The sequence below is a fragment of the Nyctereutes procyonoides genome, unplaced genomic scaffold (genome assembly GCF_905146905.1).
Source record: "Nyctereutes procyonoides isolate TBG_1078 unplaced genomic scaffold, NYPRO_anot_genome, whole genome shotgun sequence".
NCBI lineage: Eukaryota > Metazoa > Chordata > Mammalia > Carnivora > Canidae > Nyctereutes > Nyctereutes procyonoides.
In genome coordinates this window covers 26,562,078-26,579,746 of record NW_026575020.1, presented here as the reverse complement: position 1 = coordinate 26,579,746, position 17,669 = coordinate 26,562,078, and the positions used below count along the sequence as shown (strand labels likewise).

At 46.6% G+C, this 17,669-nt stretch overlaps 1 protein-coding gene and 1 non-coding gene across 2 annotated transcripts in view; both read right to left on the bottom strand.

The window, feature by feature from the left end:
- The window catches only part of ABR (ABR activator of RhoGEF and GTPase), a 187,692-nt gene extending 181,353 nt beyond the window's left edge, over window positions 1–6,339 (bottom strand). Inside the window, exons 1-2 of the mRNA XM_055318262.1 lie at window positions 5,931–6,339; window positions 5,186–5,840 (exon numbers count right to left, since the gene is read on the bottom strand). Of these exons, the coding sequence (XP_055174237.1) occupies window positions 5,186–5,840; window positions 5,931–6,248 (973 nt within the window). The 5' untranslated portion in view covers window positions 6,249–6,339. The remainder of the gene's footprint in view (window positions 1–5,185; window positions 5,841–5,930) is intronic.
- A 10,646-nt stretch (window positions 6,340–16,985) lies between these two features.
- LOC129518234 (U6 spliceosomal RNA) lies at window positions 16,986–17,092 on the bottom strand. The gene has a single exon (XR_008666150.1). It is a non-coding gene; the product is annotated as a U6 spliceosomal RNA (small nuclear RNA).
- Window positions 17,093–17,669: the final 577 nt, after the last annotated feature.

Genomic DNA, 17,669 nt, shown 5'->3' with positions numbered 1-17,669 from the left:
ATTTCCCAAGTTACCTAATGGAAAGTTGTTTCTTTATCTAAAAATGTATGGTTTCTACCCCAGAAGCCAAAGAATCCGTAAGAACCATAGAGGCAGGTAACGGACTTTTGCAGTCTTGGCCCTTAACACAGACCTGGCATCACGTTAAGACCTCAATAAAGTCTTGTTGAGGGGAAGAGATGAATGGATTTCAAGGGCCAGCAAAAATAGAGACCACTTGTCCTCCACTGAGCGAGTTTAATCCAAGAAGAAAATGCTGCCAATTTAAAATACTAATGATATTTACTTTGTCATCTAAACTATAACCAGAATATCAAATGAATAGTTTACCAGTCAAGGGGATGCCTAACTCTGCAAAGCCACCTTTGGGCTTTGCTAGAAGAATGTACTTTTGTGCACAAGGAATACAGATGTGGCACAGGGCATGCCACAGGGTACAGAAGGGATGCATAAGCCCTGAGAAAAAAATGTCACCCAACCTCTATGGCAGGAGTGACATGTAAGCATGTCAACTGATCAGGCCTCTGAATGTGGGCATATTGTTGTGTCTGCCCAGTGCCCAGCAGAAGAGGGCAGATCTAAAATCTAGCAGGTGGTTTGCTCACCTGGGAGGCCAAGTCACACAGGAGCCCCATGGGTGGGCAGCAGCCCTGATGGTTGACCCCAGCAGCAGATGGGCTGGGGTCCGCTGGGGACTTTAGCAATGAAGAAAATAATAATAATGCTCACAGACACAGGTATGCCCTTAACGGTCACTGTGTGCCAGGTGCTTTGTTAAACTCTTTAAATATTTTATTGTATTTAATTTTCATAACTATCCTGAGAGGTAGGTGCTATTATTTGAGGCAGTATAGCTTAGAATTTGAAAAAAAGGGCTCAAGAGTCAGACTGCTTGGATTCAAATCCCAAGTGCCACTTAGAAGCTGAGTGACCTCAGCCAGGGTTATGTAAGCTCTCTGGGCCTCATGATACTCAAATGTAAAATGGAAATTATAATAGTGCCTGTCTTATGAAGCTGTTGTGAAGTACAAATGAGTCTGTACATGTAAAATGCTTAAAACAGGTACTGACACAAAGCAAGCCCCTCAGTAAGTTTAGCTATTCCTGTTATTCCTAGCTAATAGAGACTGAGGTGGCTTGCCCGTACCCTCATACCTGGTAAGGGGCAGAGCCAGGGCACACAGGTCTGTCTTTAAAGCACCCACGATCCAACACAAGTAATTCTGGTTCTGCAACCCCCACCCCATTCATACCACCACCCTGATCCTTGTCAACAGGGCCTAGTCTTCCTTGGTACCAACCCAGGCTAACAGGTGCCAAAAGGAAGATACTAAAAAAACAGGGATTCTAACTTAAACTCTGGTTTGGCTACTACATGTAGAAACAGATAGATACAGATGTGTCTTTGTATGGGAATCTACCTCATAAGAGAAAATGGTCCTTTTCCAAGGAGGGGGACATCTCTGCCTCTGGGCTTTTTTATGTGGCTCTCATGTAGCTCTTGAGACTCATGACCTTGAGACTGCATGGCCCAATAAAACTCAACTTTCACTGAGGATCTCTGAATACAAATAAAGGGCATGATTGCTAATAGAGAAGGAGAAACATAAGAAACATGAGGGCCAATACAGCAAGAGGGCCTCATGAGCCAAGACTCAGCCCTGGGTCCTGCTCTGCTCCTGGAAGGTTCTAGAAAGAGCCAGAGCCAAGCTAGAAAAAACGCATGCATTATAGAAAACCAAACCATCTGTGATTCAGAATGGTCTGGGAATAAGAATCTTTGAAGCACTGGGCACCTGGGTGGCTCAGTGATTGAGCATCTGCCTTCAGCTTATGTGGTGATCCTGAGGTCCTGGGATGGAGTCCTGCATCAGGCTCCCCATAGGGAGTCTGCTTCTCTCTCAGCCTATGTCTCTGCCCCTCTCTCTCTGTGTCTTGCATGAATAAATAAATAAAATCTTTTAAAAAAGAAAAAGAAAGAATCTTTGAAGCATCAACTTAAAAGAAAATGACCTATAGTCATGGATAATTAACACTGTGGGTGAGGATTATGTGTCAAGATGTGTTCAAAGCCCTTCAGAAACAAAAATCCCCATTATTATTACTCGTATCAATGGTATGATGTAAGCAGTGTTTTTTAGTCTCATTTTACAGATGAAGTAACTAAGAAACTAAGACACAGAAAATTCAAATAACTTCTCCCAAGTTCACACAGTCTAGCTTCAAAGCCCATAGTCTTTATCAGCATTTCCAAACCTTTTTGTCTAATCCACAGAAGAAATAGATTAGGACCCAGTATATACTCCTGCATGTATACATAATCGAAACAAAGTTTTATTTATTTATTTATTTTTATTTTATTTATTTATTCATGAGAGACACAGAGACAGAGGCAGAGACACAGGCGGAGGGAGAAGCAAGTTCCCTGCAGGGACCCCAATGCAGGACCCGATCCCAAGACCCCGGGATTACGGTCTGAGCCAAAGACAGATGCTCAACCACTGAGCCACCCAGGCGTCCCAAAACAAAGTTTTAAAACAGAAAATACCATTACCACAGACAATTCACTCCCATGCTTTCTCTTCTATTCCATTCCACTAAAAAATATATCATTCAAACATTTATGTAAAACCTAATACGTATTAGACACTTCTAGGTTTTGAGGTTATGTCAATAGATGAAAAAGATAACAATCCTTGCTCTCTCGGAACTTGCATTTTACTGGAGAGAGAGTGAAAAAGATCAACATGCAAAATCATAGCATCTGAAGCAGTAATTTGAGGGATGCCTGAGTGGCTCAGCGGTTGAACGTCTGCCTTTGGCTCAGGGCCTGATCCCAGGGTCTGGGATGGAGTCCCGTGTCAGGCTTCCTGCAAGGAGCCTGCTTCTCCCTCTGCCTGTGTCTCTGCTTCCCTTTGTGTATCTCTTATGAATAAATAAATAAAAATCTTTAAAAAAAAAAAAGAAGCAGTAATTTGGTGAGTGCTATGGAGAAAAATAAACCAGGGATGGCCAAGAGTGGCCAAGGAAGGCCTCTTGATATTTTCATTCCCCACTACACTGATTTCAGTGGGCTATCACCCACATCATACCCGGCCACAGTGAAAAACTCTATTAATCCCTCTACTCTAGTGACTCTGTATGTCTGAAGCTCTTTCTCCTAGACTGTGTGCACATGCACACATGCATGGGATTGTGTGCACAGGTGTATGCACGTATAGGCATGCATGTACGTGCGTGCACGCATGTGTGCATGTGCATGTCCACCTCCAGTCACTCCCTCACTGGGGAGGTTTTGGAGGTGTGGCCCTGACAAACAGCTGGGTTCCTTCCACAAGTCTGCCCTGCAGAGGGGTCCTGGAGTGAGGCTAAAATACAGCCCAGGCACCACAAGCCACAGCCACAAAGTGCCAGACATGTGACCCCACCGGAGTCTTTTTAACCCAGAGGAATGAGAATCTTTTTATCATGGGTCCACTGAAAGGGGGCACCTTTTGTAATTCATTAGGCCAGAGAGAATGCTAATTCCTAATCTTCATCAAGATGTTCTTTGTGCTAGAATGCCCTCAGGAAGAGAAGAGACAGCACACAGAAATAAAAAGAACTCCCTGGGGAAAACCCAGTGCACTGGGCATACCTGAAGGGGTGATTGATGTGGGTCTCAGGGAAGATGGGATTGGAGCCAGCTCTGAGGCAGCTCTGGGCTACTTGGGTAGCTTCCATGGAGTATTTGGAACTTGGCACTAGAGTGAAATCTTCAGACTCTTTCCTTAAGTTAAAGGGGCACATAAAAATGTTACTAGCATGGACATCAAAAGCATTACCTATGGGAAAAGCAGCCAATCTCTGCTAATGAATAAGTGTAATTGATCACAACAGATGACTTGATGGACCTTCCAAATGTGCTTTTAGCAAAGTGGACAGTTTTTCATTCAAATGCAAACTCACCCAGATAAGATCTAATAATGGAGATTTTGGAACAATCCCAGCATCAGTGATTTCTTTTTTTTTTTTTTCTCCTTCACCGAGCAAGAAGGCATCTTATGTTCCTGATCACAGCCTGACCCAACGAGACATCAATTTATGCTTTCCCAGTGACTCAGGAGACATTGACAGTTCCAGGGGCAGCAAAGGAGCAATGACAGGTGATCCTCCCATCCATATCTGTCCTTTCCTCCTTAGCCCCATTCCTACTCCCTGACCTACGAGAACTTGGGTGGCTAGGAGACATTCAGTTCAAAGCAATCATCCATTTATTCAAGAAATATTTAGTGAGCACTTACTATGTGCAAGGCACCATACTGACTGCCACAAGAGGACTCAAAGATGGCTAGGACCAGGTCCTGTCCTCAAAATAGTGGCCAAATGTGAGGAGAAACAACAAATGACAAGAAGGCTCGAGTAGAGGTCTCAGTGCACTTCAACAAGCACTTAATCTTTCGGAGCTTAAGCTTTCTCCTTTGTCAAACGAAGATATTGCACTAGACATGATCTCTGGGCACTAGGCCAGCTTGAAAACTATGGTTCTATGCCCTCCCCTTCCCACTCAGGCTCCTGGAAGCTGACAGATCAGATGCAGCCTTCTAGGAAGGGGGCAGCCAGCAAAGGGAGGGGGTAGTGAGGATTGTGTACCTTTCCCTGAGTGAAAGGATGTTTCAGTTTGGCCAGAACACAAGATACAGGCTGGGGAAAGATGGAGAGAGAAGTTCAAAAATTAAGTGAAAGATTTAAACTTTCACATCAAGGAATCTGGGGGAAAAGGGGAACCACTGTAGTTTGTGCAGAGAATGGTACCATCATGTAGTGCAAAGGAATCTGACCGACCTGTGGAAGACGAGTTGGGGGAAGGGAAGGCGGTGATGTTTACAATAGAGCATAAGGGCTGAGGCCTGAAAAGAAAGGTTCCTCCCGTGGTCTAGCCAAGCCCACCATTCCATCACCCCCTGGCCCTCGCCACACTGCCTATTTTCACAAACATCCTCGAGGAGAAATCATGTTGCACAATCTTAGTGGGTTTTTTCTTTTTTTTTTTTTTTTCAGTTCTACAAGTGATTTCAAGATAAACAGAAACATTTTATCTCCCTTCTTCCCAAGCGCCTGAGGTTCAACAGGATCAACAAGGTGAGCCAGGGAGGGGTGCAGGAAGGGGCCGGGAGCCCCCGGGACGCGCGAGGGGGGCGCCTACCTGCAGAGAAGCCGTCCTCGTGGTCCGAGCTGTTGTGGCTACAGTCACTGCCCCTCTCGGGAGAGCTGTGGCTGGGAGAGTCCCGCTCCGGCACCCGCAGGAACCTCTTGCGCCGCCACGGGGGGAGGTGCTCCCGAGCCCCGCGCCGGGGGCGCTCCTCGGCCGCCAGGGGCGAGCTCCGCCCGTCCTTGGCCTCCGCCTCCAGCTGCTCCAGGTCGCGGCTCCGGCGCTGCTGCTGCTGCTGCTGCTGCCGCCGGCCCCCGTGGATCAGGTGCATCCAGCGATGGGGGCTGCCCGCCCGCGCCGGCTTCTCGGCCTCATCGCGGCCCCCGAGCCGGCAGGGGACCACGAGTAAGTGGCCGAGGACGAATTTCTCGTTCAAATCCACCATCTCGAAGTCGTGATCACTGCTGTTGCCCCCATCATCCGCGACCGAGGCGTCCGGCTCGCCCTCCTCCGAGCCCCGCCCCGCGCGAGTCCCGGAGGACAACTCGTCTCCCCGGGCGCTGGGGACTGTGTCATCGTGGCCGGGGGGCGCGTGCTCCTCCTGGGGCCTGAAGAGCAGGCGCGGCTGCAACAGCTGCTGGTGGATGGCGGCGGTCAAGCTGCGCACCGCGCCCCCTGCCCCCGCGGGCCCCGGCCAGGAGTGAAGGTCCTGGCCCGCGCAAGGAGGGGTCTCGGCCGTGGCGGCCACCTCCGCGTCCCCGCGCCCGGGGCCTGGGGGGTCCGCGCCGCCGCCGGCCGCGCCGCCCTCCGTGCGCGCTGGCGGCGCCCGCTCCCGCCCGGCCGGCGCCGGCTCCTCGGCCCCAGCGCCCGGGCTGCCGCCGCGTCCGCCCTCCGCGCGCCCGCAGCCGACGTCCCGCTTCTCCCTGGCCAGGGCCGCTTGCAGGTAGGAGACTTTGAACTTCTCCTCAGCCAACACCTGTTGCAGCCGCTTCAGGTTGAGTTTGCAGCGCTCCAGCTCCCGCTCCACGTCCAGCACCGAGTCCAGCCGCATGACGGGCGCCTCCTCCCCGGGGAATTGGGCCCGCCAGTGCCGCTCAAAGTCCCGAGGGTCCCACATGGCGGCCGCCCCCTCGGGCCTCCGGGGCCCGGCTCCCCCGCGCGCAGCGGGCCGGGGTTGTGCCGGGCTCTTCCCGGAAGCCCTCGCGGGCGCAGTCGCCTGCCCTTCACTTCAGCCCTAGAAGAAAATAAGAGAAAAAAATAAAAGTTTTACCCCTTCCGCCCTTGTGCCTTTTTTTTTTTTCCCCTTCTTCTGGGTTTCGCCTCCTGACGTAAGCGGCCACCCGCGGCGGAGGCGGGCGTCGGGGGCCCTGGGCCCGCCCTGGGCAGGCAGGACGCGCGAAGTCTGCGGCGCGCAGCTCCCGCCGCGGGGCCCGGAGACCCGAGGGCTGCGGCGGCTGGAGAGCCGCGGCGGGGCGGGGGGCGGGCCGGGGCCGGGGGCGGGGCCTCGGGGGCGCCCCCGGAGCCGCGCGGCAGAAGCTAGAAGCCGCCGGCGGGAGGCCGGGCTCGCACCTTCCCCGGCGCCGCCGCGCGCCGTCCGCGCGGGCTCCCTGCATCCGAGCGCGGGGCCGCGCGGCCGAGGGAGGCGGGAGCCCCGGCGAGGCAGCGGGCGGGGGCGCACGGGCTCGCAGCCAGCCCTCCGCCGCCCGGCCCTGCGCAGCCTCGTCTGCCCGGAGTCGGCGCGGCGCGGCGCACCGGGAAGGAGAAGGTGGGGGCGGCGGCGGGGAGAGGTGCGGCGCGCGGCGGCCGGGGCAGGTGTCAGGCGGAGGGCGCGGTCGCCGACCAGCGGGGTTGTCCTTCCCCAGGATTTATTGAGCGCCTTGAGCTAATGTGTCCAAGATCACAGAGCTGTTTAATTCAAAACTGGGGAGTGAACTTTGGTTTAGGCGAGCGCCTTTTAAAGCATTCTCTCCAGGGCTCAGTAGAGCTGTTCCGGCGGAGAAATGGGCAAGGGCGACAGCTTCGAGTGGTTCTGGCTGGAGCCCCCTGTGACTTCAAAGCTGAGAGTACCCGCGCCTGACAAACCATGGCACCGGGAGCCATAGACACTTGGGCATCTAAGAGGGCCCTCCATTCCACCTCCTCGCTGTGACCTCACACGAGTCCCCTAGGGAGGGAAAGAAAGGAGGAGCTGGGGACAGGTGCCTGGGCTGGCACTGGCAGTGGAGCGAATGGTGGGGGGGGGGGGCCTCCGGCTTCTCCTCCCCTCCGCACTCGGCTGCCACGCGTTGCCCTTCCTCTTGTCAGGATTTTAGGGAAGGCCCCGGTGTCTGCACAGAGAGATCCGGATAACCTGTCTCGCGCTTGCTGCAATGGGGGACCTTATCGGTGATTCACGTTTCCTTCATTTCAAGGATGAAGAAATTGATATTCTAAGAGACTAAGTGACTTGGCAGCTGCAAACTCTTCCTGCAGACAGTGCCCTTTAGGGCCTAGAGCTAAACTCAGCAACCCTTTCCCTCAAGCCACCTACCACTTGTCTCTACCTGAACTGTCTGAACAGGCTAGCCTACTCCCACTCTTCAATCCCTTTCAATACAACTCTTAAAAAAAAAAAAATGCATCCCTTAAGGCTGGCCATTGGAAAGATACCAGGAAGATACTCTTTAGCCACAACTGAGATAGTGCCATGCTTCTGCTCAAAACTCTTCAATGGCTCCTCCTTACCCACAGGATGATGCCTAGACTGTGCGGGATACAGGAGGCCCTCCCATACATGGTCTCTGCCCACCACTCTGCCTTCCTCCTGTGCTTTGGACTTACCAACTCCACACTGTTGTCAAAGACATCTCCCTCTTTATGGGTGACTTTTCCTCCTACTTGGAACCCTCATCCCTACACACAGGCACAACTTCCTGCTGCCTGGGGAATTCCAACCTCCTTTAGGACCCAGCTAAGGGATCTCCACCTCTGAGAAGTGACCCCCTTTTCTGGCCCCTCTCCCTCCTCTTTCTACCACCACTCCATCTCCTCCATGTCTTTATCTTTGCCCTTACTCCACTTTATTATAACTGTTAGTGACATCTTTTGTTTCCCCTGCTTTTATAACCCTCAAGGGCAGGGTCTGTGTCTTTTCCACTTTTGTATTCTTGCTGCTTCTTTCAGAGTGTGGCAGAGAGATAACTGATCACCTTTGAATGAAAGAAATGAATGGATGAACAAGCGGGCAGATGAATGAATCTCCACCTTGCGGTTCCTGCTCCTTCTCCAGTTGTGAATCACTCCAGACTAAGAGCAGATGTGCTTCCCACAGAGGCTTCTCAACTCTGGAATTTCCTTCTTTGACAAAGTCTGTGTTACTCATTTTCCCAATATCCTTTCTTCCCTCTCTCTTTTAAAAAAATTGGTGTGCTAGTGGCTTGACTCATCATAGTGTTTGTCTTGTGCCAAATTGATGAAATGGATGTTTTAAGATACATTGAGTAATTCCCCAGTTTGTGTGATTTCTCAGTCCTTCACCTACTTCCTCAAGCTGCTCTCTCTCCCACCTTAGCTTTATATTTTCTCCCTACGTCTCCAGAGGCGCCACAATCTCTTGTGGGAAGGATTGAGGATCCCCCAATGCCTACAGACAACCAGTGCAGAGGTATTCCATCAAACAGAGTCCACAAGCATCTTGGCTTCTGTTAAAATTTAAGAATGGGAGAGAAATGCAGCACAGCAAGGATGGATGATCCCAGTCAACAGCATATTGATTAGAAGATGTTTCAATAGGTACATTTAAATGCACAAAGAAAAAAAAACCCATAAGTTACTACAAGCATCAATTTCTGAATTTGTAAATTCCCTAGGAGGATAGTTTCAACTCTGTCCTTTAATTAGAACAGCAGTATGATTCCCTTTTGGTCCAAGGAAGTTGTTACTAATACCACTAATTTTTTCCGTGAGGACCAATATAGCTGGAAATGCCAGCATAGATCTTCTGTAAACAGATCCCAGGAGCAACCTTCATTGTCTCTAGCTGGTGGGTAGTTCAGCTTTATTACTTGGCTTTGGGTCATCATGGGGGCAGAGGTAGAGTGGCTGACATTTATTGAGTCCATACTTCTAGTTGCCATACATCTTTGATCTCATCTAATTCCTCACCACAACTCTGTAAAGAAGGTATTATATTCAAGGAGGGAGAGAGAGAGAGAGAGAGAGATCAAAGAGGTTAGAAGTCACACAGCTAGTCTGATGGATTCTAAAGGTTTGGCCCAGGTGCATCTGTCATCAGCATTCATTCATTCAATAAATATCTACTGAGCACTTGTAGGGGAACCTGGGTAGCACCAACTGTTAAGCGTTGGACTCTTGGTTTTGGCTTAAGTCATGATCTTGGGGTCTTGAGATTGAGCCCAGCATGGGGTTCTGCCTTTTTTTTTTTTAATTTGTATTTATTTTATGATAGTCAACAGAGAGAGAGAAAGAGGCAGAGACATAGGCAGAGGGAGAAGCAGGCTCCATGCACCGGGAGCCCGACGTGGGATTCCATCCGCGGTCTCCAGAATCACGCCCTGGGCCAAAGGCAGGCGCCAAACCGCTGCGCCACCCAGGGATCCCTTTTTTTTTTTTTTTAATTTTTATTTATTTATGACAGTCACACACACACAGAGAGAGAGAGAGAGGCAGAGACACAGGCAGAGGGAGAAGCAGGCTCCCTGCAGGGAGCCCGATGTGGGACTCGATTCTAGGACCCCAGGATCACACCCTGGGCTGAAGGCGGCGCTAAACCGCTGAGCCACCCAGGCTCCTCTGGGGTTCTGCCTTTGACAGGGAATCTGCTTAACTCTCCTCTAGGGATGCCAGGGTAGCTCAGTGGTTCAGTGGCTGCCTTTGGCTCAGGTCATGATCCCGAGGTGGTGGGATTGAGTCCCACATCCAGCTCCCTGCAGGGAACCTACTTCTCCCTCTGCCTGTGTCTCTGCCTCTCTCCGTGTCTCTCATGAATAAATAAATAAAATCTTAAAAAAAAAAAAAAGACTCTCTCCTCTCCCTCTGCTCCACCCCCACCTATCCTAAATAAATAAATAAATAAATAAATAAATAAATAAATAAATAAATAAATCTTTTAAAAATATATATTTGTTGAGTACCTGTTAGGTGCCAGAGTTTGGCAAATAAAGTTTAAACAATGCATATAAGACACTTCACAATGGATCTCTGACCCAACCTACTTTTCCAACCCCATTTCCTAAACTTTTTCTTCCACTTGCTGCACGCATTCAGTCTCTTAATCTGAGTCACCCTTTGAGCAGATCCATCTCCCTTTGGCCCATCTCAGATTTCTGCTGCAGCCGGCATGGATACCTCCCACAGGCTGCTATGGTCTCAAGCACCTACCTCTATGATATTCCCACTTTCTGCCCCAGGGTTTTTTTTTTCAAAGTCGTGTCAATGGCATCCCAGATGGAAATTTCTAAAGCGGAAGTTAATATCCATCCCAGGGACAGTGGAAATGGGAGCTGCTTAATAAATGTCCAAGGCTACTATCTTTGAAAGGCATTTCTGAGATATACTCTACATGGTTACTCAGCGGTCCAAAAGGAACGAGCCCCAGTTGTTCACAGTGGTAACCAATCCATAATGACATCTCCCTTGGCTTTCTCTTCTTGTCTGTCTCCCTCACCTCTGCTTTCTGGGATAATCTCCTGACTAAAATACCCGCACCAGGTTGTTGTGTCGTTTCCTGCTCTCCTTCTCTGTTTTACCCACTAAGACACCCTCCAGCCTCCCAGTGCCCTCTCTGATACAGCCGCACAAGGTGCTTCACCATTCCCCCAGTGACTCCTTGGTCTCTCATGTCTTCTTTGGTCATGCTGCTTCTTCCTCTGCTTGATAAGATCCTTTGTAATCTATCAAAGCCCAGCTCAACTGGGACTTTCTCTAAAGCCTTCCCTTTCCTGGGTCTAGTTAGATATGCTTATCTGCAGAGGGATTTACCTTGGTTGCAACACCAGTCACCCCACACTGTAATTAATTACAGGGCTCCTGGAGGAAATTCTGGCTCTAGCCAGCTGTCACTTCTTATTCCTCCAACTGTCACAGCACCTAATATGGTGCCAAACAGCCAGAACCCAGGACACATCTGCTGAGGAATGAATAAATGATGACTGAATGAATGATCAATACCCTACCTGGACTTTTAAAACTGTATCCTATGCTACCTTTTATTTTTTTAAGATTCCTATTTTTAAGTAATCTCTATACTCAACATAGCACTTAAACTCACAATCCTGAGTCACATGTTCTATGACTGAGCCAGCCAGGAGTCCCTAAAATGTTCCATCAAGTTCTTTTACAATCAATCCCTTCCCCCAGCTCCCAGTCCCAAACAACCACAGTTTTCTGTAATTTTTGTCACTATAGTTTTGCCTTTTCTGTAATTTTATATGAATAAATGCAGTTTGTGGTTTTCGGCTGAGTGCTGAAACTTAGCATAATGTTTTTGAGTCTCATTTATGTTAAGTGTATTTCTATTTCATTCCTCCCTTTCCTCTCTCCCCAGGATTGAGAATAGGCATTTTAATGGTACTTTATCACTTTCAACCTCTATCATAAGTCCTGTGACAGAAGTATTATCATCATCTTGCAGATAAATGGATTATGGTTTGATGAAATTAAGAGAGTTGGTAAAGTTTAGATCATTCCTTCCTTTTTACTGCTGAGGCGTAGTCCATACTATGAATACACCCCTATTTGTTCATCCTTCTCCAGTTGATGGACATTTGGGTTGTCTTTGTGTGGACATACTTTTTCATTTCTCTCAAAAACAAAAGCAAAAACAAAACCCCACACAGGAATGGGATTGCTGGGTTGTATGACACTGTATGTTTAACTTGATACGATTATTTTTCCCTTTTTTTTTTAAAGATTTTATTTATTTATTCATCAGAGACACAGGCAGAGGGAGAAGCAGGCTCCATGTAGGGAGCCCAATGTGGGACTCAATCCCGCGACTCCAGGATCACGCCCTGGGCTGAAGGCGGTGCTAAACTGCTGAGCTACCCAGGCTGCCCAACTTCATAAGATTTTGCTTCCAAAAGCGGCCATACCATTTTCTGCTACTACCAACAAGGTATGAGGGTCCCTCCCATTGCTCTACATCCTCTGCAACACTTAGTGTTCTCAGTCTTTTCATTTTAGCCCATCTTAGTTTATATTGCTTTGATTACAAGTGATGTGTAGCATCTTTTCATGTGATTCTCGACATTAGTATATATTCTTTGTGAAGTGTCTGTACATATCTTTTTGCTCATTTTACATTGGACATTTGTCTTCTTATAATTGAGTTGTAATAGTTCTTTATATTCTTTATTCAGGCCTTTTGTCGAACATGTTTTGCAAATAACTGTCTCCTAGTCTATAGCTTGCCTTTTCATTTTTTTAATGAGCTTTTTTGGGCAGCCCAGATGGCTCAGCGGTTTAGCGCTTGCCTTCAGCCCAGGGCGTGATTCTGGAGACCTGGGATCAAGTCCCACATCAGGCTCCCTGCATGGAGCCTGCTTCTCCCTCTGCCTGGGTTTCTGCCTCTCTCTGTCTTTCTCTCTCTGTCTCTCTCTCTCTCTGTGTCTCTCATCAATAAATAAATAAAATCTTAAAAAAAACATTTTATATTTTGATGAAGTACAGTTTATTAATTTTTACAGCTTATATTAAATTGTATAGTTTACTCTCATAAATAAATTTAAAACTCTCATAAATTAATAAATAAAACTCATAAATAAATAAATAGAATTGTATAGTTTATATATATAAAATTTACAGTTCATAATTCTTTTTGCACTTTGTGTCCTGTTCAAGAAATCTTTGCCTAACCCAACATCACAAAGATTTCTTTTACATTTTATTCTAGAATTTGAATACTGTTAGGTCTAGTGTTTGTCTTCAATCCACTTTTAGTTAATTTAGGGCGTGATATAGGGTCAGGGCAGAGGCTATGTCTTTCCATGTGAATATCCAATGTTGCAGCTCCATTTAGTATGAAGACTCTTCTTTTTCTTTTCCTTTTTTAAGATTTTATTTATTTATTGAGACACAGAGAGAGAGAGAGAGAGAGGCAGAGACACAGGCAGAGGGAGAAGCAGGCTCCATGCAGGGAACCCGACGTGGGACTCCATCCCGGGTCTCCAGGATCACACCCAGGGCTGCAGGCGGCGCTAAACCGCCTTGAAGATTCTTTTTTGCTCTTAATTACTTTGGGAACTTTGTAAAAAGTCAATTGACCATGTAAATGTGGGTCTATTTGTAGACTCCATTCTGTTTTGTTGGTGTATATGTCTATTTTCACAGCAATATCACTTTGTTTTGTTACCACAGTTTTATAATAGGTCTTGAATCAGGTAGTAAAGTCCTCCAACAGCTCCTTTACAAATTTGTCTTTGCTATTTCTAGGTCCTTTGACTTTTGGTATAAATCTTAAAATCAGCTTGTAGGGATGCCTGGGTGGCTGGTGGTTAAGCATCTGCCTTTGGCTTGGGGATCCCGGATTCCCAAGATTGAGTCCCACATTGGGCTCCCTGCATGGAGCCTGCTTCTCCATCTGCCTATGTCTGTGTTTCTCTCTCTCTCTCTCTCTCTCTCTCTCTCTCTCTCTGTCTCTCATGAATAAATAAATAAAATATTTTAAAAAATCAACTTGTGGATTTTTCAGAAAAGTCTATTTGGGCTTTGGGATTTCATTGAATGTACAGGTACGTTTGTGGATAACTTAACAATACTAAGTCTTCCAAACCATGACTTGGTGTATCTCCCCATACATTACAGTCTTCTTCAATTGCTCATAGCAATGTTGCATGTTTTCAGTGTGTAGATTTGCACATCTTTAGCTCAATTTCTAAGTACCTTATTTTTTAAAGGCTATCATAATGTGATTGTCTTTTATTTCATTTCTAATTGTTCATTATTGGAATATAACATTATAACTGTTTTTTTTTGTATATTGACTTTGCATCCTGAGACCTTGCTAAACTTACACATTAGTTCTAGTAATTTTTTATTGTAGAATTATTTGGGGCTTTTATGTTTTTGTTTTGACTTTTTATTGAGATACCATTCACCTGCTATAAATCTTGCCATCTTAAAGTGTACAGTTCAGTGGTTTTAGTATATTTTCTCACTTGTATAACCATCACCATTATTTATTTCCAGAATACTTTCATCACCCTAAAAAGAAATCTTGGGTGGCTCAGCAGTTGAGCACCTGCCTTCAGCCCAGGGCGTGATCCTGGAGTCCTGGAATCGAGTTCCACATCGGGCTCCCTGCATGGAGCCTGCTTCTCCCTCTGCCTGTGTCTCTGCCTCTTTCTCTGTGTCTCTCATGAATAAATAGATAAAACTAAAAAAAAAAAAAAAATCCTGTGCCCATTACCAGTCACTCCCTATATTCCCCCCAACCCATTAGCCACTAGCTCTTTTCCAAACTTTTCTGACTTATTTCACTTAACATAATGTTTTCTAGGTTCATCCATGTTGTAGCATGTATTAGTAAAACATAGGAGGGCAAATATCTCTTCCAGATGGTAATTTCATTTACTTTGGATTTTTACCCAGAAGTGGGATTACTGGATCATATGGCAGTTCTATTTTTAATTTTTTGAGGAACACCCATACTGTTTTCCTTAGTGGCCGCACCAATTTACATTCTTCAGAACAGTGCTTGGGGATTCCTTTTCTCCACATCCCTACCAACACTTGTTATTTCTTATCTTTTTTATAACAGACATCCTAACAGGTGCAAGCTGATGTCTCCGTTGTGGTTTTGATTTGCATTTCCCTAATGCTTAGTGATGCTGAGCACCTTTTCATATGCCTATTAGTCATTTGAATGTCTTCTTTGGGAAAATGTCATCATGTCTGGACATGTCTCTTCTTGTGAAGTTAGTAGCCATTGCTGATGATTGCAAATGGTGTTATACAACCATTCTTTCTTCATTTAGTAGCTAGAAAATGTCTATAAAGGGAAACTTTCCCTCATCAACCATTTGGTTATCCAGAGATACAGTTCATACAGAAAACACATGACACATGCTTGATTTTTCACCTTTATTTCCAATTTTTTAATTATTACTTTTTAAGATTTTGTTTATTTGAAAGAGAGCAAGCAAGCACAAATGGATGTGAGAGACAGCACAAGTGGGAGGGAGGAAGCAGAAGAGGAGGGAGAAGCAGACTCTCTGCTGAGCAGGGAGCCTGATACAGGGCTGGATCCCAGGACCCTGAGATCATGACCTGAGCCACTTAAGGCACTTAACCAACTGAGCCACCCCAGATTCCCCTATTTCCAATTTTTTAAAGTAATGAGTTGGTTTAGGGATGCCTGGCTGGCTCAGTCAGTGAACTGTACAACTCTTGATCTCAGGGTTGTGGGGTTGAGTTCCACGTTGGGTTTAGAGATTACTAAAAAATAAAATATTTTATTTTTTTTAATTTTTATTTATTTATGATAGGCACACAGTGAGAGAGAGAGAGGCAGAGACACAGGCAGAGGGAGAAGCAGGCTCCATGCACCGGGAGCCCGACGTGGGATTCGATCCCGGGTCTCCAGGATCGCGCCCTGGGCCAAAGGCAGGCGCCAAACCGCTGCGCCACCCAGGGATCCCAAAAAATAAAATTTTTTTAAAAATGAGTTGGTTTACTAGTGTCCTGAAAGGCAACAATGAGGTTTTATTTTGGTTTGAATTGTTTTTAATATAATAATTAAATTAGGGATTTAAATATACACTCGTGTTTTGTTCTACTGTAGCTATTATCTTTATTGGTATTCAAATTGTCCCATCTTTCGTCAGCAGGAGCCTCTTCAAGCTGGGCTTTCTAGGCTTTTTGACATCAGTCTAGTGGTCTTTGATAGCTTTCTTGTTTTCTTGTTTGACAAAATATTCCAGATGTTTTCCTGTCTGTTGTATTTCCTGTCCCACACCTAAAATACGCCATTTCTCCAAAGAGCCCAGTTTTGTTTTAGTGGGAAATGGTACTTGGAGATGTCAGTTAAAGTATTCAAAGTGTTTATTTCTATTGCATTAGTCATTATTGATAGGTCTTTTCAGTGGAAAAAGCTAGGGAATATTTATTTTTTTAATTTTTTATTTATTTATTTATGATAGTCACACACACACACACACACAGAGAGAGAGAGAGAGAGAGAGAGAGAGGCAGAGACACAGGCAGAGTGAGAAGCAGGCTCCATGCCCCGGGAGCCCGACGTGAGATTCGATCCCGGGTCTCCAGGATCGCGCCCTGGGCCAAAGGCAGGCACCAAACCGCTGCACCACCCAGGGATTGAATATTTATATTTAAACTATATCACGAATGTAGAGGCTGTTTTTAGGCAACCAACATGAGCACCAGAAGCTGTGTGAGGTAGAAAGGCCACAGTGACCACCAGGGTGAGTGCAAACAGAGTCATCAAGTGACTCACCTCAAAATAGCTGCAAGCGCTAGCTGACCAATGGGCAACGTACAACAGGGCATATGTACCAACAAAGGAAAATTCTATGCGTTCCCATACCTCCTCAGGCCCCACCTGAACTACAGCCCCCAGCCCTGCCTCTGGCAGACAGTCTCTCTCTTGCTGTCCCACACGCAGCCCCCTTGCCGTGTATTCAATAAACTTCTATCTCCTCTGTTCTGCTTTAGGTGAATCTTTCCGCTGCCCCACTCCATCAGCCTCCACCTGATCAGCTCAGCCCACGATTAATTTATAGTGACTTTTCCAATTAATATTCAGGATGACAGAATTTCTACTTACTCTCCTTCTCCTATTTCCATCTCAAAAAAGAGCTCCTGTTCTCACAAACATCAACTTGATCACTCCTACCACAGCCTCACAGGAGTTGTCATTAATTTGCATGTCATCTGTACCCAGGGACCATGCCAATCCTCTCTGTGTCCTTCCAAATTTAGTATATGTGCTGCTGAAGCGAGAACAAATTTTATAATCTTTATCAATCTGAAAGGTGAAAAATTTTATCTCATTCTAATTTGAGTTTGCATTTCTTTGGTAATTAATGAGGCTGAGAATGTGTCTTTTCATTAGAAGCAAGTGCCTGGTTTAAGCCTCTGTAAAATGGTTGGTATTCTCCACAACAGCACTTCCCAAACTTCGGTCATCTGCGTAGAAGGCTTTTTCCAGTTAACAAATCCCCCCATGCTCCTATTTAGTTGACCGGATTTCTAGTTACTGAGCCCCCTCTTACACAGTCATACACAGGCATGATAAATGTTAATAGATTTGGCATCTACTTGTATACTTCCCTAATGACCCTTAACATAAGTACATTACTCTTAAAATAAAAACACAGATACCATCTGAAATCATTTCATGGGCCACCCCCCTGTGGGGTGAGCACCACCATCTGGGAATCACTGCCCTATAGCCCTTGGCATTCTGAGACTGAGAGGCAGAGAGAGATGTCAGTCACTGCCTTGTGTCCACATCTTTTCCATTATGTTCTGAAGAAAGCCAGACCACATGCCTGCCCTCATTTGGTGCGAGAGGCCACTG